This window comes from Perca fluviatilis, chromosome 19 (assembly GCF_010015445.1).
Source record: "Perca fluviatilis chromosome 19, GENO_Pfluv_1.0, whole genome shotgun sequence".
Lineage (NCBI taxonomy): Eukaryota > Metazoa > Chordata > Actinopteri > Perciformes > Percidae > Perca > Perca fluviatilis.
The window spans coordinates 36450667-36468171 of NC_053130.1; the positions used below are offsets into that span (position 1 = coordinate 36450667).

At 41.0% G+C, this 17505-nt stretch overlaps 1 protein-coding gene across 2 annotated transcripts in view; it reads left to right on the top strand.

Moving 5' to 3' along the window:
* The window catches only part of ttc27 (tetratricopeptide repeat domain 27), a 141599-nt gene extending 124366 nt beyond the window's left edge, over window positions 1–17233 (top strand). For both annotated transcript variants that reach the window (XM_039783536.1, XM_039783535.1), the window contains 5 exons: window positions 3092–3257; window positions 9305–9502; window positions 9740–9851; window positions 15685–15785; window positions 16798–17233. In XM_039783536.1, coding sequence (XP_039639470.1) covers window positions 3092–3257; window positions 9305–9502; window positions 9740–9851; window positions 15685–15785; window positions 16798–16923 — 703 coding nt within the window. In that variant the 3' untranslated portion in view covers window positions 16924–17233. The remainder of the gene's footprint in view (window positions 1–3091; window positions 3258–9304; window positions 9503–9739; window positions 9852–15684; window positions 15786–16797) is intronic.
* The last annotated feature ends 272 nt before the right edge of the window (window positions 17234–17505 follow it).

The following is a 17505-nucleotide window of genomic DNA, read 5'->3' on the forward strand; positions in this document are numbered from 1 at the left end:
ACGTTTGTGTTAACTTGTTTGCATTGGTAGTGAGAGTGTCTCAGGTAATAGAATAGATTGAGCTTTGTTAGGTACGATTTTAGCATTAGAAGCTGCAATATCCACATCAAACATAATGGAAATGGCTCCATTAGTTTTCAAGATGAGTTGTGATGGGTCATGGTTCATGTATTAGGAGAATTTGACCTGATTGTAGCACCAAACAAAAGGAAGTCACCAAAGTGTGACCAGCCCTATAAACACTAAACCAAAATCTGTCCCTGACTTAGTGAGTGAGTGGAGTTGCACCATTGGTCGGCCGAGTGTTGGCGTTTCCCCATTGGTTGTTGATCAAAGTGAATAGGTGTGGAGAGTGATGGCAGTATGAGTATCATGAGAACAGGACAACTCATAGCTCATACATTGCATACAAGTAAAGCCTACTGATTAAAACAAAAACTGTAGGACTAGTTTTTACTTATCTCCTGTGGCTTACGCGGAAAGGATTACCCTCAAAGTGAAGATTTATCAGACCGGAAAGCCGTTATTGATCACTACTGCCATCAACAAGACCACAAGGACTCTGGCTGCACATCCACCCAGCCTTCCAAAAGATAAAAACAAGAGTTATCCACAGACACAGAGGACCTACAGACGACAGATATCGAGCTTAGTGTCCTGTCCAGCGTTTATAAAAAGCTTGATCTTTGTGTGTCGCTTCACAAAGAAATAAAAGAGCTAAAGTTAGCTGGCAGGTTTATTGAACAGTACTCATAAAACACCAGGGTCATCATAGGCGACTGCGTGATGCTGGCCTTCAACTTGAGTGAGGCGCAGGACCCATGAAAAGAAGCTGGAAGAGTGCTTGATGCTATCTGTTAAGCATGGTGGAGGCAGTGTGGTGGTCTGGGGGCACTTGGGTGTTGGGAGAGGGGGATTGCATATTGAACAAAGAAGGCTGTCGCTCTGTTTTGCAACGCCATGTGGACAGCGCATGATTAGAGCCACATTGGTCCTACGACAGGACAATGACCCCAAACATTGCATTCAAATGAAGTGCCCATTAGGGGTGCAAGATATATCGACTCAATATCGTTATCGCAATATATCGAAAGTGTCGCAATAAGTATGCAATATTTAATTTATTTTGTGGAGCGCTGCGTTCCGTCCGTTGGCTGTGTGGCTTAGCTGTGTTTGATTAAGAGCTTGAAAGGCTGTAATGATCCTGTTTCATTGGCCAGTTACCGTGCCATGTGCATATGTTAGTGCACATCAGCGCACAGGGCTGCTATGTGACAAACCCTATGGAGCGTACCACGTGTGTGCATATTTCGACAGAGATAGATAGAAACAACTAAACGGAACCAATCAGAGAAAAGAAAGAAAAGTTGTGTCCTGTTCTCTTTATTTATATATTTTATACTGTCCAACCAGTACAACATGTCCTGTTCTCTTTATTTATATATTTTATACTGTCCAACCAGTACAACATGTCCTGTTCTCTTTATTTATATATTTTATACTGTCCAACCAGTACAACATGTTCTGTTCTCTTTATTTATATATTTTATACTGTCCAACCAGTACAACATGTTCTGTTCTCTTTATTTATATATTTTATACTGTCCAACCAGTAACAACATGTCCTGTTCTGTAGACATGGTCCTTATTTATTTCTTGTTATTTCATGTTGGACCAGTCCAATATGACCGTCAGTTGAAATAAACCTTGTGTTGTAAGAAAACTTATTTAATTTGTTATGAATCTATTTTGATGCATTTTCCCGTAACTTTTGTAATTTTACATATGTTTAAAAATATCGAAATTGATATCGATATCGCAATATTCATAATCGATATTGCAATATCACATTTTGTCAATATCGTGCAACCCTAGTGTCCATCAAGCCAATCCAATTGATGGGATGTACCTTAGGAAGCTTGGAGTGACTTTTCTGAAGATTACCTTGACAAATTGACAGCTAGAATGCCAAAGATCTGCAAGGCTGTAATTGCTGTTGATGGTAAATGGAGGATTCTTCAATGAAAGCAAAGTTTAAGTGTGCTTTCACATCTGTAGTTCGGTTCATTTGGTCCAAGAGCTAAACATTCTACATTGTAGCATTTTTCAGCCGTTGGGTTCCTTTTCACACCACACTGTTTGCTCTGGTTCCAATCAGTTGATGAAATGGTGAAACGGACCAAACTGCAGCAAACTAGTCACGTGACAACATTCACTTCATTGGGCAGATGTGTCTTTGAACATAATTGTTAAACTTCTCTTCGATTGGTCAGAATTAACATGCGGTAAATTGCCAACAGAGCTCCCGCAGGAAACAAAGAGAGGAGAAAAGGCAGCAGACAACACGTCATTTTTTTCTAGTTCTGCTTTGGAGAGAGCAATGCGCAGGTTGATTGTAGTGCTGGTCATCACAGCGCAGCGCAACTGACTTTGGCAGCTGGTTCAGGCCAAAAATGTGCAGTTCTTCCAGCAGTTGAATGCGTACTGAGACCACCTCTTCAAGGAGTTCTCTGTACACTTCATTTGTCCGCTTTTGGTGCTCATTTCAGTGCGATTGCTGCGAGACAGCTGCCCAAATGAACCGCACCAAGGGGGAAAACCAACTCTAGTGAAAGGCAGTGTCACATACCTTAGTTTCACCTTTGTAGTTGTGGTTAGGAGCCTGCTTTGCCCACAGGACAGCCTAAGCGCTTCGTGGTAGAGACCTCAAAAAGGTGCTTTGTTTGCATCAGACATCTGTGCTCTCAGGCCTGAAAGGGAAAAGCAAAGCAGGAAAGCTTTTATTAATGTTAGGTTAGCACCACTGCTGATTCAGCAGGAGAACTTTTTAACTCTCTCTGTGTGTGTGTGTGTGTGTGTGTGTGTGTGTGTGTGTGTGTGTGTGTGTGTGTGTGTGTGTGTGTGTGTGTGTGTGTGTGTGTGTGTGTGTGTGTGTTTGTCTCTGTGTGTGTGTGTTTGTCTCTGTGTGTTGGTCTGTGTTTGTGTGTGTGTGTGTGTGTGTGTGTGTGTAACATCACTAAGTGGTAAAAGTGGATTTGACACATTGATTGTTACAGTGTGTTCATTCTCTTTCTGTCCCCCTTATTTGCAGAAACAAAGCCTTTTGTACCCTGCAGGAAGCCCTGAAGTGTAACTATGAACACTGGCAGATCTGGGAGAACTTTATCGCTGTGAGCACGGACATCGGGGCGTTTGCTGAAGCCATCCATGCCTACCATCGCCTAATGGACCTCAGGGAAAACTACAAGGACATCCAGGTAAAGGACTGCTCTTAATGTCATCTTCTCAAACTTCACTCTACAGCTGGGACCAGGGTTGGGAGGGTTACTTTACAAAGATTCCCATGCAATTACTAATTACCTGTTAATCCAAGTGTCACAATTAGGGCTGCAGCTATCGATTATTTTAGTAATGGAGTATTCTACCGATTATTCCATCGATTAATCGAGTAATCGAATAAGAAATACTTTTGTTTTATTGAAGAGCAATAATATACAATAGTTTGGTTTAATTTTCGGAAAAAGCTAAATTTGTATTGCCTACATTGCTTACAATATCATCTCTCAAAAAAACTAAACAAAAATAAAATATTGAACACATGGAGAAAAAGGGGTGTAAAAAGGCATGGGAAGCCAATAAACCAGCTGAAATCTGTCAGTATTTAGGAAGTAATCCTGCCCCCTATTAGTGCAAATTAATATCAGCTGGATTAGTCCTAATTGATGGCCTATAAAAAGTTTCTCATTACCAAGGTGTCACCCAAGAAACATTTCATGATGGGTAAAAGCAAAGAGCTCTCCCAAGACCTTCGCAAGCTTATTGTAGAAAAACCTACGGATGGCATTGGTTACAGACGAATATCTAAACTTCTGAAAGTTCCAGTGAGCACTGTTCATTTCACCATTAACCGGCCACTACCAGGTGCTCCTCGCAAGATTTCTGACCAAGGAGTCCATAGAATACTTAGAAGAGTTTTGAAAGAACCAAGGACCACTCGCAGAGATCTTCAGAAAGACCTGGAAGAAGCAGGTACAGTTGTTTCAAAGAAAACAATTAGTAATGCACTCAACCGCTATGGCCTCTATGCACGCACACCACCAGGGCTGAAATTAATTAATTCACTTCATGCCCTGCACACCATGCAACACAACACTTAAAGTTTGCTGCACAACATCTGGACAAGCCAATGACATACTGGGAGAATATAGCTGTCTTTGGCTGTCATAGCATACACCATGTTTGGAGGAGAAATGGCACTGAACTTCACCCTAAAAACACCATACCAACAGTGAAGTTTGGAGGTGGGAGCATCATGGTGTGGGGCTGTTTTTCAGCATCTGGCACTGGCAGACTTCATATAACAAAATAAAATGTGCCATGACATTCTTGATAAGAATCTGCTGCCATCCACCAGGATGCTGAAGATGAAACGAGGGTGGACATTTCAGCAAGACAAGGATCCCAAACACACAGCCAAGGAAACTCTCAATTGGTTTCAGAGAAAGAAAATCCAGCTGTTAGAATGGCCCAGTCAATCAGCCGACTTGAATCTAATTGAAAACCTCTGGAAAGATCTGAAGATCAGAGTTCATAGATGATGCCCCCAGAAACTTCAAGATTTGAAGACAGTTTATGTGGAAGAATGGGCAAAAATCACAGCTGAGCAATGTGTGCGACTAGTTTCTTCATACAGGAGGCATCTTGAAGTTGTCATTAAGCATTAAATAAATTTCAGCAAGTGTGTTCAATACTTTTCCCCTGTGTCATTTGACTTTATTACACACAACTTAATGTATGGACTTATTTGTTTTGATATATTTGTATGTGTGGATTACTTGGGTTGTTAATGACATCTGATGAAAATTTCATGCCGATAGCCCCATCAGAAATATCTTTACTGGGGAAAATGTTGACGCGTTCAATACTTATTTTCCCCGCTGTATTAAGTGCATTTAAGTGCCATATTACATTGTTTTTAAAGAAAACAAATTCTGAAATGCAATAACAACCTCAAACTAAGGCATACATTAAACATACACAAACATTACATTAAGTTGTGCCACTTACATTTCAGAACTACAAGTTTCAACCTGAGACTGATCTGTATATAGGCCTATATGTAAATATTAGTCATACTCAACCTATTTTCATTTACATATTTGATTACAATGTCACACAGCTCTGTTAGACTTACACTAGTAGATCGTTGATCAGCTGTTTCGGGTCCTCTTAGTGGAATGGATGATTAAGTTAGACTCAGTGTTTTCTGTTGAGATGCTGAAGCATTGACGTCGTGCTGTTATTGTGCTAAGCTAGTTTGATTTAGCAGTAGACCCACTGTACAGAGTTTTAGTTTGAATTACGTTTGAACTGATTCCAAACTTTGGACACTTTCTGTCGTTTTCTCCAGCCTGTCTCTTCTCTTAGCACCTCACTGTTTACTTTGCCGTCAGTCTTCATGGCATGTGTCGCCAGCAGCGTCAGCCCGGTGTGCGACAGTAATAATCCTCCGTGTGGAAACACCATGAGCGATACAACGTTGGTAACATTAATTAAACGAAGCTTCGAGGCAAATCATTTTGCATCGAGGATTTTTAGTAATCGAAGTATTCAAGTTACTCAAGGAATCCTTTCAGCCCTAGTCACACTATTAAAGTACCGTAACTTGTTTACTTTCCAAATATGCAACTAAAGATGACTTTTATTTAAACCTTATACTCACTTGTGTATTCTGTAAGACAACAGAACAGTGTAACCTTAGAAAATATGAAAGAATGGGACACCAAGATTTTTAGCATAAAAAATGTCTTTTGCTCAGTCTATTTTTAAAGAAAACATACTTTTCATTGATCAAATTCAGGCAGTATCCTATAAACCTACAATATAAGTGCACAATAAATGACCACATTGGTTTCCTTTGAGACCGGAATGGTGTTGTGCGAGACTCGATGTGTGTATGATGCATGTGCATGGTAGTGTAAGCTATTGGGTGTGGCCAGGGAGTACAATGGTAAGATTTTCAAAATCAATTTTGAGTTGGAAGGGGAAAAAGTCAAAATGAACTGGGGTCTGTTTCTGCCCGCTAGACTCTACTATATACAGAGCTTTAAACTGAAGATCTTTTGGACATGGAAGTTGAGGTTAAATCACATTCAAAGAAGATGAATTGAACACTCCATTTTTGCTCAGGCAACCTTCTCTAATTCAAATAACCCAGTACATTTAATTCAATTTTATTTATAGTGTCAAATCATAACAGGAGTTATCTCAGGACACTTTACAGATAGAGTAGGTCTAGATCACACTCTATAGTTTACAAGGACCCAACAATTCCAGTGATTCCCCCAAGAGCATGCATAAATGCGTAAGTGCGACAGCGGCGAGGAAAATCTCCCTTTTAGGAAGAAACCTGGGACAGACCCAGGCTCTTGGTAGGAGGTTTCTGACGGTGCCGGTTGGGGGTGTGATGAACAATGGCAATAATGGTCACAATAAAGGTAATTACTAGAAGTAGTAGTTGTAATAGTTCATGGTGTAATACCCAGACACACACACACACACACACGCACACACGCTCAAAACTGTGTCTAGTAATTGAGTATTTGATAGCTGGATTGGTCAGTCAGTTATTTGCAAAATGACTCTAAATAATGAATTATTGGAAAATACAGCCACACTTGTTAAAAGTCCTTATTTATGGTTAACACATTTCATTTAGGTAGATGCAGTTTAGAGAGCTCCACTCTCTTCTGCTGGTCTCGTTTAGTTTGTGTAGTAGTTCTGTAGTACTTTACCTATGGCTTGGCTAAGTACAGGGTGCATCATCTCTGGAGGCCCGGGACAAGGCAGCCCTCTCTCCCCTTTCTTGTTTTGCTTATGACTTGAACCTGTAGCTCAACAGTCAGACACAGTCTTTGATTAAACCAATCCCATAGTTTGGTCACCAACACTCCATTGCTTTATATGCAGATGACATTTTAGATTGATCTAATACTGAAACCTCTATAATCCATGCTTTGCAGTTATTTGGTCTTTTTAGAGATATGTCAGGACATTAGACACCAAATCAGCATTAATGCATGTCGAAGAAGCCCCACTCTCCGGCCTCACAGTGCCCATTTTCTGGGTATTATGCTCACATTCTGACATTTTCAAGCTAACCTAACAGCAGTGAACATTGTCGGTCAGATGACAGACAGAGGTAATGGAAAATGTCTCTGTATCTGAGAGCACTACACCCATTGCCGTGTCTGATCTCTTGTGTGAGATCAGACACTTGTGTGTGGGAAACAAACCTGTCAAAACATCACATAAAAGCAGTCTCTCTACTTCAAATGACTATTCCATTTTTACCCTTCTATTTTTACTAACATTCATCTTGCACCTTTCAATGGTGTTTTGCATAAAAACATCCTCCTTTAACTACATAATCAGATCTCAGTCCCATTTTTAGAAGCCACATTTCTACCCCTGTCCTGGGGTTGTTTGTAGCCCCGGGCCCAGAGGAGGAGCGTTGGAGCAGTGGTGAAGGAGAGATGATGCCAGGGACCGCCATGAATCCTCTCTGGGGAATGTGCACAGGGCGCTGACACCAGTGCTTTAGCTGATAGATTTCAGAGGAGCTGAGGGTCACATGTTCCGATGTAAACGGTAGTAACAAGACCGAATAATAACGAAAAGTTCGGAGCCTGACTTTTTTTTATTTTCCAGAAGAAACGGGACGCTACGTTACCATTGGCTAGTAGCTGGATTAAACCCAATGGTTAAAATGCTGACAGCTAACGTTAAACAGTGTAAAGTGTGACTGTATTTCCCTGTAGAGGATTCCAACAGCGGGACCTAACAGTCTGACTGCAGCTGCCAACATCAGATAAACAACACAGATGGTGCGTTCACTTGAAACTCGCCAGCCTCGTGATGCATTCAAAGTTATTGTAAAATACCCTTTTCCCATCTGTTACTTGTTTTTGTCGTTTACCAGTAATTCACTGGTGAAATAAGTCATTGTTGTTATAAGTTATTGTTATTACATTATTAATCAAACATTTAATTTTGACCATATGGCCTTAGAAATAAACAAGCCATTCTATAATGTCGCCGACTGTCGTTTTGTGCTCCTTTTTTATATTTCATATTATATACATTATAAATATATTATATATATTTCGGTTCAGGCACCGGCACCGTTTTAAAAGTATTGATTTAGCACCGTTATCGGAAAAAAACCAAACGATACCCAACCTTAGTCACATGACACACACACACACACACACACACACACACACACACACACACACACACACACACACACACACACACACACACACAAAACAAATCCCTTGAGAAAAAAGTGAGCTTTCTACCTTCTCCATTGTTGTGATGTCAAAGTAAACTTCACAACGAGCTTCAATGAAAATTCTGGCCTGTCATTCATGTTATTTTCCCTTTTTTCCTCAACCTAGAGGTTATTACTTTTCCATTTAATTTCACACTTCAACTGGATCAAGCAGGAATCTGAATAAGTCATCCATTCAGTTTTCACCCTAATAATAGAGATAGATAGACAGCATCAAACGGAGTTCTATTTCTGGATTTAATCTCCCTCTCATCACAGTCAATGTCACATCAAATAGACTGGCATCAGAGACACTGGCAGTTATACTGCGTGTGTTGGTCTTTACAGCCTTGTTTGTCTTTGGAGGAGCTAGTCTCCAGCAGCCTGTGTTCAGGTGGAAAGAGATGTGGAAGATGTGGCGGTAACAAAATCTCACATAATTACCATAAACCACAGAGACCTGAGAGTGATAATTAGCAGTCTCACGCCAGTGCCATTATGAGTTCCAGTGTTTGTGAAAATGAAAACCACGTTTCCCATAAACCCAGTTGCTTTCCATCCTGCCGCTTCGTCTTTGGATTCTTTGGCAGTTCGAGGCAATGCTGCTTTAATGAACAGTAATTAAAGAACCACAACCACAAGGTTGGCGGTTCGATCCCAGGCTCCTCCAGCCACATGTCAGAGTGTCCCCGAGCAAGACACTGAACTTTGGACGCTGAATGTGGCTGTCCACTGCTCCTAATGCTTAGGTTAAATGTAGAGATTGAATTTCACTACATTGTACTGTACGATTGTATGTGATCAATAATAAAGTTTCTTCTAGAATTGCATGTGGAATTCCAACCAGAGCCATGACATCACATATAATGATGCTGAGGCTTGATGCTGAGGCTTGATGAATTTTGATTTATCTTTGAAACGCACAAATGCGTTGTTAACGTATGTATCATTGGTTTGTCCCCATTGCAGATTGTGCAGATCCTGGTCCGAGCAGTTGTTGAGAATGTGACGGACAGCCAGGGGGAGCAGGCTGCAGCCCTTGGCTCCAAACTGAAGGAGCTGCTGGGCCGGGTCAGTTCCCGCCACAGCAGCGACTCTGAGGTATGGCAGCAGTATGCTCTGCTGTACGAAGACGGACGCGGCTCCAACCCAGAGGACAATGAAAAGGTTGGCGCCAATATTATTCATATTTAGTATTTGTTTTGAGCGGCATTGATTGAATTAATTTGATGAGATGAAATGTCCCAACCATGTTGTTTCCCCATGATGCTTGAATCATAGTCAGCTGAACTAACCAATAATCACATCCCCAGGGCAAAGAGAGACCAGCTAAAACCATTCAACTGCATTTGACTGGTGTGTAGTCACCTGATCTGAAGGCAGGGTTATTGTGTGCTTTCCCAGGCTCTCCAGTTCCTGTCCAAGGCTCATCGCTGCAAGCTTCAGTCTGGGGGCTGGGAGAAGGAAGCTGGTCTCTTCAAGGAGGTGGTCCTAAGAGCCATCAATATGGGGGAAGGTGATAGCCCTTCCACTTTTACAGTCTCCCTTTTGCCATGTTGATGTCTTTCCTTACCAGTAACTTGTTGAATATTGGACTCAGGATTCTTAGCCATCATAATCAATATTATCCACTCATTCGGTCTTCTGAGAATCTATTACAGCAGGGAAAATAAGTATTGAACGCGTCAACATTTTTCCCAATAAAGATATTTCTGATGGGGCTATTGGCATGAAATTTTCACCAGATGTCATTAACAACCCAAGTAATCCACACATACAAAGATATTAAAACAAATAAGTCCATACATTAAGTTGTGTGTAATAAAGTCAAATGACAGGGGAAAAGTATTGAACACACTTGCTGAAATTTATTTAATGCTTAATGACAACTTCAAGACGCCTCCTGTATGAAGAAACTAGTGGCACACATTGCTCAGCTGTGATTTTTGCCCATTCTTCCACACAAACTGTCTTCAAATCTTGAAGTTTCTGGGGGCATCTTCTATGAACTCTGATCTTCAGATCTTTCCAGAGGTTTTCAATTAGATTCAAGTCGGCTGATTGACTGGGCCATTCTAACAGCTGGATTTTCTTTCTCTGAAACCAATTGAGAGTTTCCTTGGCTGTGTGTTTGGGATCCTTGTCTTGCTGAAATGTCCACCCTCGTTTCATCTTCAGCATCCTGGTGGATGGCAGCAGATTCTTATCAAGAATGTCACGGTACATTTCTCCATTCATCCTTCCTTCAATTATATGAAGTCTGCCAGTGCCAGATGCTGAAAAACAGCCCCACACCATGATGCTCCCACCTCCAAACTTCACTGTTGGTATGGTGTTTTTAGGGTGAAGTGCAGTGCAATTTCTCCTCCAAACATGGTGTATGCTATGACAGCCAAAGACTTCAATTTTGGTCTCATCTGACCAGATTATATTCTCCTAGTATGTCATTGGCTTGTCCAGATGTTGTGCAGCAAACTTTAAGCAAGCTTCCACATGCCTTTTCTTGAGCAGCGTTGTGTTGCGTGGTGTGCGTGCATAGAGGCCATGGCAGTTGAGTGCATTACTAATAGTTTTCTTTCAAACAACTGTACCTGCTTCTTCCAGGTCTTTCTGAAGATCTCCGCGAGTGGTCCTGGTTCTTTCACAACTCTTCTAAGTATTCTTTTTTTTTTTTAAAAGATCAACTTTTTATTATTTTTATATTTTTTTTACCATACAGAACAGACAAATACAATTGAACAAGAACAACAACCCTCTCCCACCCCCCACCCTCTGCGGTCTCGAGGAAAACAAACAAACAAAAACGGAATCAGGAATCCCACCTTGCCTAGTCACTCCTCTAATTATTGTGATGCTGAGGTCATTAGGACTAATACCTGTGCTGCTGCGTTACCCTCCGTGCTCAACTCTCACTCTCATTTCTTTACTATTGGGAGTTCTCCTACGGATACTTGAATCAGTTTAGCATAAATCCTGGACACTAATCCTCTCACCAGAGAATCAACAAGCCATTTAATGATTGGGTGCATCTCAAGGTTTTCAAAACTTAACATACCTTCATCTTTGAACAGCTGGTCTAGAGTATAAATACCTCTGTCACTCCAGTGGTTATAAACAAGAGGTTTGTTACCAGACATTAAGTGTATGTTGTGCCAAATTGGGGTGTTCAAATGCCACTTATTGGTGTAGCGTAGTTGCTCCTCTACCTGTTTAAAGTTGGTTAATGTGTTGGTGATAATAGGGCCATAGGCCAGCATACACTTTTTTTTGGATATACACCTTTAAAGGCAAGGTCTTACAGTCTTAGACTTCCAGTGAGGTTTTGCTCTATTTCTCTCCATGGGACTGTAGATGAGTGGTCCATCCACACTCTGAGGGCCCATAGCTGAAAAGCTCTGTGGTACACTTTAAGGTTGGGGAGGGCCAGGCCTCCCGTGTTTATGGTATGTTGTAGGGTAAAGTATTTTAGCCTAGGTTGTTTATTATTCCAAATATACTGCCGAATTACGGTATCAAGTTTCTTCCAGAAATGTATTGGTGGGGGTAAGGGGATCATTGTGCTTAACCCTTGTGTTGTCTTCCCGTCAACCTTGAAAAAAACGTTTTTGACGCCTTTTTTTCACAGTTTGTTTTTGCTTTTTCCAATGTTTTAAATTGAAAAGATTTTCTTCTACACATTTTCAGCACTTATTTCTACGTCCCATATTTTATGATATACAACAAAAATTGAAAATGGGTCAATTTTACTCGAAGTCAACACAAGGGTTAAGAAGTTAACACAAGGAACTATGTTCATTTTAACGACAGCAATCCTGGACCGTAGCGATGCCGGCAGCGCAGACCAGTTGGTCAGATCCCTTTGAACACTAGCTACTTAATATAGTTTCATAGTTGTCCTGGACAACTCGCTGTAGGGATGCGTGGATTGTGATGCCCAAATATGTAATTTTGCTTTGGGTTGGTATTGTATCACTAATAGCTGATGTCACCTGTTTGTCGTTCAACAGAAGAAGATTAGATTTATTCCAGTTAATTTTATAGCTGGAGATTGAGCCAAATTCATTAAAGATCTTCAGAATTTACTCAAGGAGAGTACTCAAGGTCAGAGATGTACAGCAAAATATCATCTGCAAATAACAATATTGAGTTGTTATTGGATTTAATCTGGACATTACATATTTTATTTTGCCTTATGGCTTGGGCTAACGGTTTATGAGAGATCGCAAATAGCATGGGAGATAGCGGGCATCCCTGTCGCGAGCCCCACACGACGGGGAATGGCTGTGAATGAAGGCCATTGGTTGAGACTATGGCCGTGGGATTCACATATAAAGTACGCACCATGTCAATGAATTTGGCTCCCAAACCAAGCCTCTCCATTACTTGCCACAAGTAGTTCCACTCTAGGCGGTCAAAACCCTTTTCCACATCCAGTGATAAAACTGCTGCCGTTGTTGGAAGGTTTTTGGCTTCTTCTATTACATGGAAGCAGCGTGACGCTTTGGTATAAACCCTGATTGGTCGGGGTGGACTAGCTTCTCAATAAAGTGTTCTAGGCGTAGTGCCAAGACTTTGGAATAGAGCTTAATATCCATCCCAATGAGGCTGATGTTGTAGTTTGAGCACTCCTTAGGATCTTTGCCCTTTTTGTGTATGACCGAAATTAGTGCAATGTTGGTTTGTTGATGATGGCCGATGTTAAAGTTTGTAAAATGATAGGTCCTAGTGTTCTTCGAAGTATTCTATGGACTCCTCTTTCAGAAATCTTGCGAGGAGCACCTGGTAGAGGCCGGTTAATGGTGAAATGAACAGTGCTCACTGGAACTTTCAGAAGTTTAGATATTCATCTGTAACCAATGCCATCCGTAGGTTTTTCTACAATAAGCTTGCGAAGGTCTTGGGAGAGCTCTTTGCTTTTACCCATCATGAAATGTTTCTTGGGTGACACCTTGGTAATGAGAAACCTTTTTATAGGCCATCAATTAGGACTAATCCAGCTGATATTAATTTGCACTAATAGGGGGCAGGATTACTTCCTAAATACTGACAGATTTCAGCTGGTTTATTGGCTTCCCATGCCTTTTTACACCCCTTTTTCTCCATGTGTTCAATATTTATTCGCATTATCATTCCACTTTATTACACAACTTTTGTCATGGACATACATGTTTTGATATCTTTGTATGTGTGGATTACTTGGGTTGTTGCTGACATCTGGTGTAAATGTCATTCCAATAGCCCCATCGGAAATATATTTACTGGGAAAAATGTTGACGCGTTATGTGTCCTTGGACACTCCACTCCCAGACTGTAACGCTATGTCACATTCAGCCCAGCCCTGACAAACCGTCCAGCAGTCAGCCATTAGCAGCATGTACACTGTGATTTTTGAAATACTTATAGCATGCAAAAGTGAGTAGCTGTACTATAAATATTTACTAGGGCTGCCAGCATTAACGTGTTAATTGCGATGCGATTAAGGGCCGAGCAGAACGCGTACATTTTTTTTTTATCGCATTAAACGCATGCCACTATTTATTAATTTATTTTCACTTCACTCGGCTTCACGTCGGGCCTAACAGGCTACTATTTTGACACTTTGCCATACTTCCTCCTAACACATCCTCCTGCTGCTGGCTGCAGGCATGATGGAGAAAGACAGCAGCAACACAATTCTGAATGGAGCTTTTTATTTTCCAAAACTCCCGGACGGCTCGTAAAGCCGAATTAAAATATCACCAAAGCACGTCAAGCTTGAGCTACCAGCTACGAGCTAAGCATAGTCCAGTTAACAGGACTCAGGTTGATGCTAGTGGGCTCAGGCAAAGCACTATTTTGGAGAGTGCTACTCGCCGACCTGTTGATGAAATCAAATAGCTCTTGCAAAATGGGTGGCAACTAACTGCAGACCTGTCAGCATCGTAGCAGACTCGGGTCTTAAAGAAGTACTACAGTTGGCATGTTCTGACCCAACTCATTGCCGTCGAGGGGGACAGTAGTTTCACGTATACATACACAGCATGGATTTAAGAGAACACAGCCTGTACAACACGGAGAAAGCAGCTGGAACTGCTGCAAAGTAATGCAAGGTGATCACTGGACGTCAGGGAGTTATCAAAATTATTTAGGAGTTACTGCACACTATATTGACTCTAGATTCAAATGTGTGACCAAATAAATAAATAATAAACCTATACAAATCTTAAAATCAAGTTCATAAAGTCACTTTCTTTGCATTCATTTGATTCCCAATCAAGATACACTGGTAATAACTGCTTTCCATTGTTAATATGTACTTAAAAACAGTTCTGAAATGCAAAATAACAGAATTTTAATCATGTGATAAAACATGCGATTAATAGTGTTTAACTATAGAAATTCAGCAATTAATCGCGATACAAACAAAATTTAACGTTTGGCAGCCCTAATATTTACTGTATAAAGTATTGGTAATAGTACCTATACTGGAGGGTCGCTGGTTCAAGTCACCGTACAGACCAGGTACCAGCTTGTGTCTATTTTTTGATACCAACAGAGTGAAAACTGAGCTCAGTTTTCACTCTGTTGATATCAAAAAATAGACATCAATAATATTTATCAATAATAATTATTACATGGAGGCTAGTACTTGACAGAGTTGATCATTATAATAGGCAAGGTTCTCAGCTGATCGTCATGGCGATGCCACGTGACACTGCAGTGACAACAGTGTGTTCTCTCGCTCGATCCTTTCATCGGCGTAGTTTTGCGGGGTGCCACTATTTTAAATCTGGGTTGGTCTTTATTGACAGGAGCTTGGCTATTTTTGGGTTTGTGCAGGAAGCCCTGTGTCACACTATTGACGGTTCTCTCTGGCCAATCAGTGGTCTGCAGCGTTTTAACTCCACTTTCTAATATCTGCTCAGCTCACTTGGACTTTTGACTGAGTTGGTACCAACAAAAAGTACCAGGTGCTAGCCACAAATTCTGCTAATGGAAAACCAAAAGAAAAATGGGTTGTGCCATGCCGCTTACGTTGTGATAGCCAGGACAGAGGATGAAATGAAAACCGCTGTGTCAGTTATGTAATACTCCTAAATTCTCAAATGTGGTGCGACAGTATCAAACTTTACCCTGTTGTTGTGTTGTCAATTATATTTACTGTTTAGTTTTGGAATGTACAATACAACTGATGCAGATGAGCAGTGTCTGCACATTCATATTTTTTTTATTTTTTTTTACATGGTCATACAGTAAAATGTGTAAAAAAAAAAAAAAAAAAAAGTGAAACCAACTGAGTTCAAATCTAGGACAACACTACAGATACACAACAGCATCTAATCCATTCTGTGAATGTGTCTGTGTCTCAGTGACCATCAGCTGCTGTAAAAAGAAGAGTAATCCAACAGAAGCTCTTCAGATGCTCTCCTCCACCCGCCTCAGCCTCAAGAGTCTGGCCACCAAAGCTAAGGTCAGCTCAGGGTTAATCACAGTCCACTGCTGCACCTCAACCCAACCCATTCCATGCCATGATAAAACCATTAAAACGATATTGATGCATCTTAATGCATACATTTTTTTTGATTTTTTTCATGATTTATTTTTTCCTCACTGTGTGACTGAATGTATAGGAAATTATGAAATCATGTGCCTTAAAAGAAGGGTGATGAAGTACCCCCCAGGATGAAGCCACTGACACAAATCACACTAGTGACTATTAATCATTGCATACAAAAGTGAAACTATATTTAGTGGTGAATGCTATGTAGTAGTCTAGTTTGGGTTCAGGACATGATGTGAAGAGGAGGAAGACAGCAGGTATCATGTACGTGGGTCTAGCCAGTATTAGAGTCTGACTGGTTGACGGGATGAGTTGCTGTTCAGCTCACACTGTGCCGGAGCTGCTGAGGCATTTAGCCTTTTATTAACTATCTGCTAGCTTTAGCACTCAGTGCTCGACTGCTATCTAGCTACAACATATCGGGATGGATTATGATGTGTGCAGTCAGCTAACACTTTTTGTCAGCAGATAGAATCATCACTTCATTGGTCTTTTTGAACACCTAACCGACTCACTTCTCACTAACCTCTTTAAAATCAAAATGGTGCAGAGTGAGTTCTTCTCTGAAACAAACTGACTTTGGTCAACATATGAACATTATTCTGTCTTTTGTTTCATGGGACACCATTGGATGCAAGGAGGTCAGTGACGGAACATTTTATGATTTGCCTGATGAAGGTGGAGTATTGAAACATCACTAATAAATGTTAGACAGGGGACATAATCACAATGGAGCTATGGAATCAGGGATAAGGCATCAGCGCACAGGTTGGCTGGAATTGTAGCGATGCCAAAGATATGTTTGAGCTAATTTAGAAAGTGTTCCTATTACACTTTGTCCACCAGAGAGCAACTGTAAAATGTCCTGAACCCAGAGCGCAATCATTAGTTAATATTGTTCTTCTGCATTACTCTGTTCCAGCAAATGCACACAGATGTGTCCACGGGTCAGATCCACGGCGAGCTGCAGGACGCCGTCACTGCTCTGGAGCAGCTGCTCACAGAGCTGCAGGAGCTGGGCGGGACGCTGCGGGGCCAATCACAGTGAGTGGGACGCTGCGGGGGCCAATCACAGTGAGCTGGATGCTGCAGACGAATCACAGTGAGCTGGAAGCTGCGTTGCCAATCACAGTGAGCGGGACCCTGCTCAACCAGAGACTAACCAACCAGAGACTCGGCTGCAGATGTAAATCAAGAGTGTTCCATGTGAGCACTGAGAATAACAGTAGATAAAGTTAGAAATGGAAAGCCAAGGTCTCACTTTGTAATCGGGATGTTTTTATACCTCTATATCCACATTGGAATGGAAACAATGACTGTAAGGCATCAAACATTAAAGTAATGTTTAAAATATGGAATGCTTGCTTTATTTTGTTGCATTAGGACAACATTGATTTGGATCATTTCTGTATTACAAGATGAGGTTGAGGACCATAATATTACCGAGTTGGTGTCAATGTTGTGGTGTTTCATCTGCTTCTAGTATAGAAACTGTGCTGAAGCTAAATCTTAGTGTACTGATGCATTCTGCAGGTTTTTTTAAAGTGCCCATATTATGAAAAAAACACTTTTTCTGGGATTTGGGGTGTTCTTTTGTGTCTCTGGTGCTTCCACACACATACAAACTTTG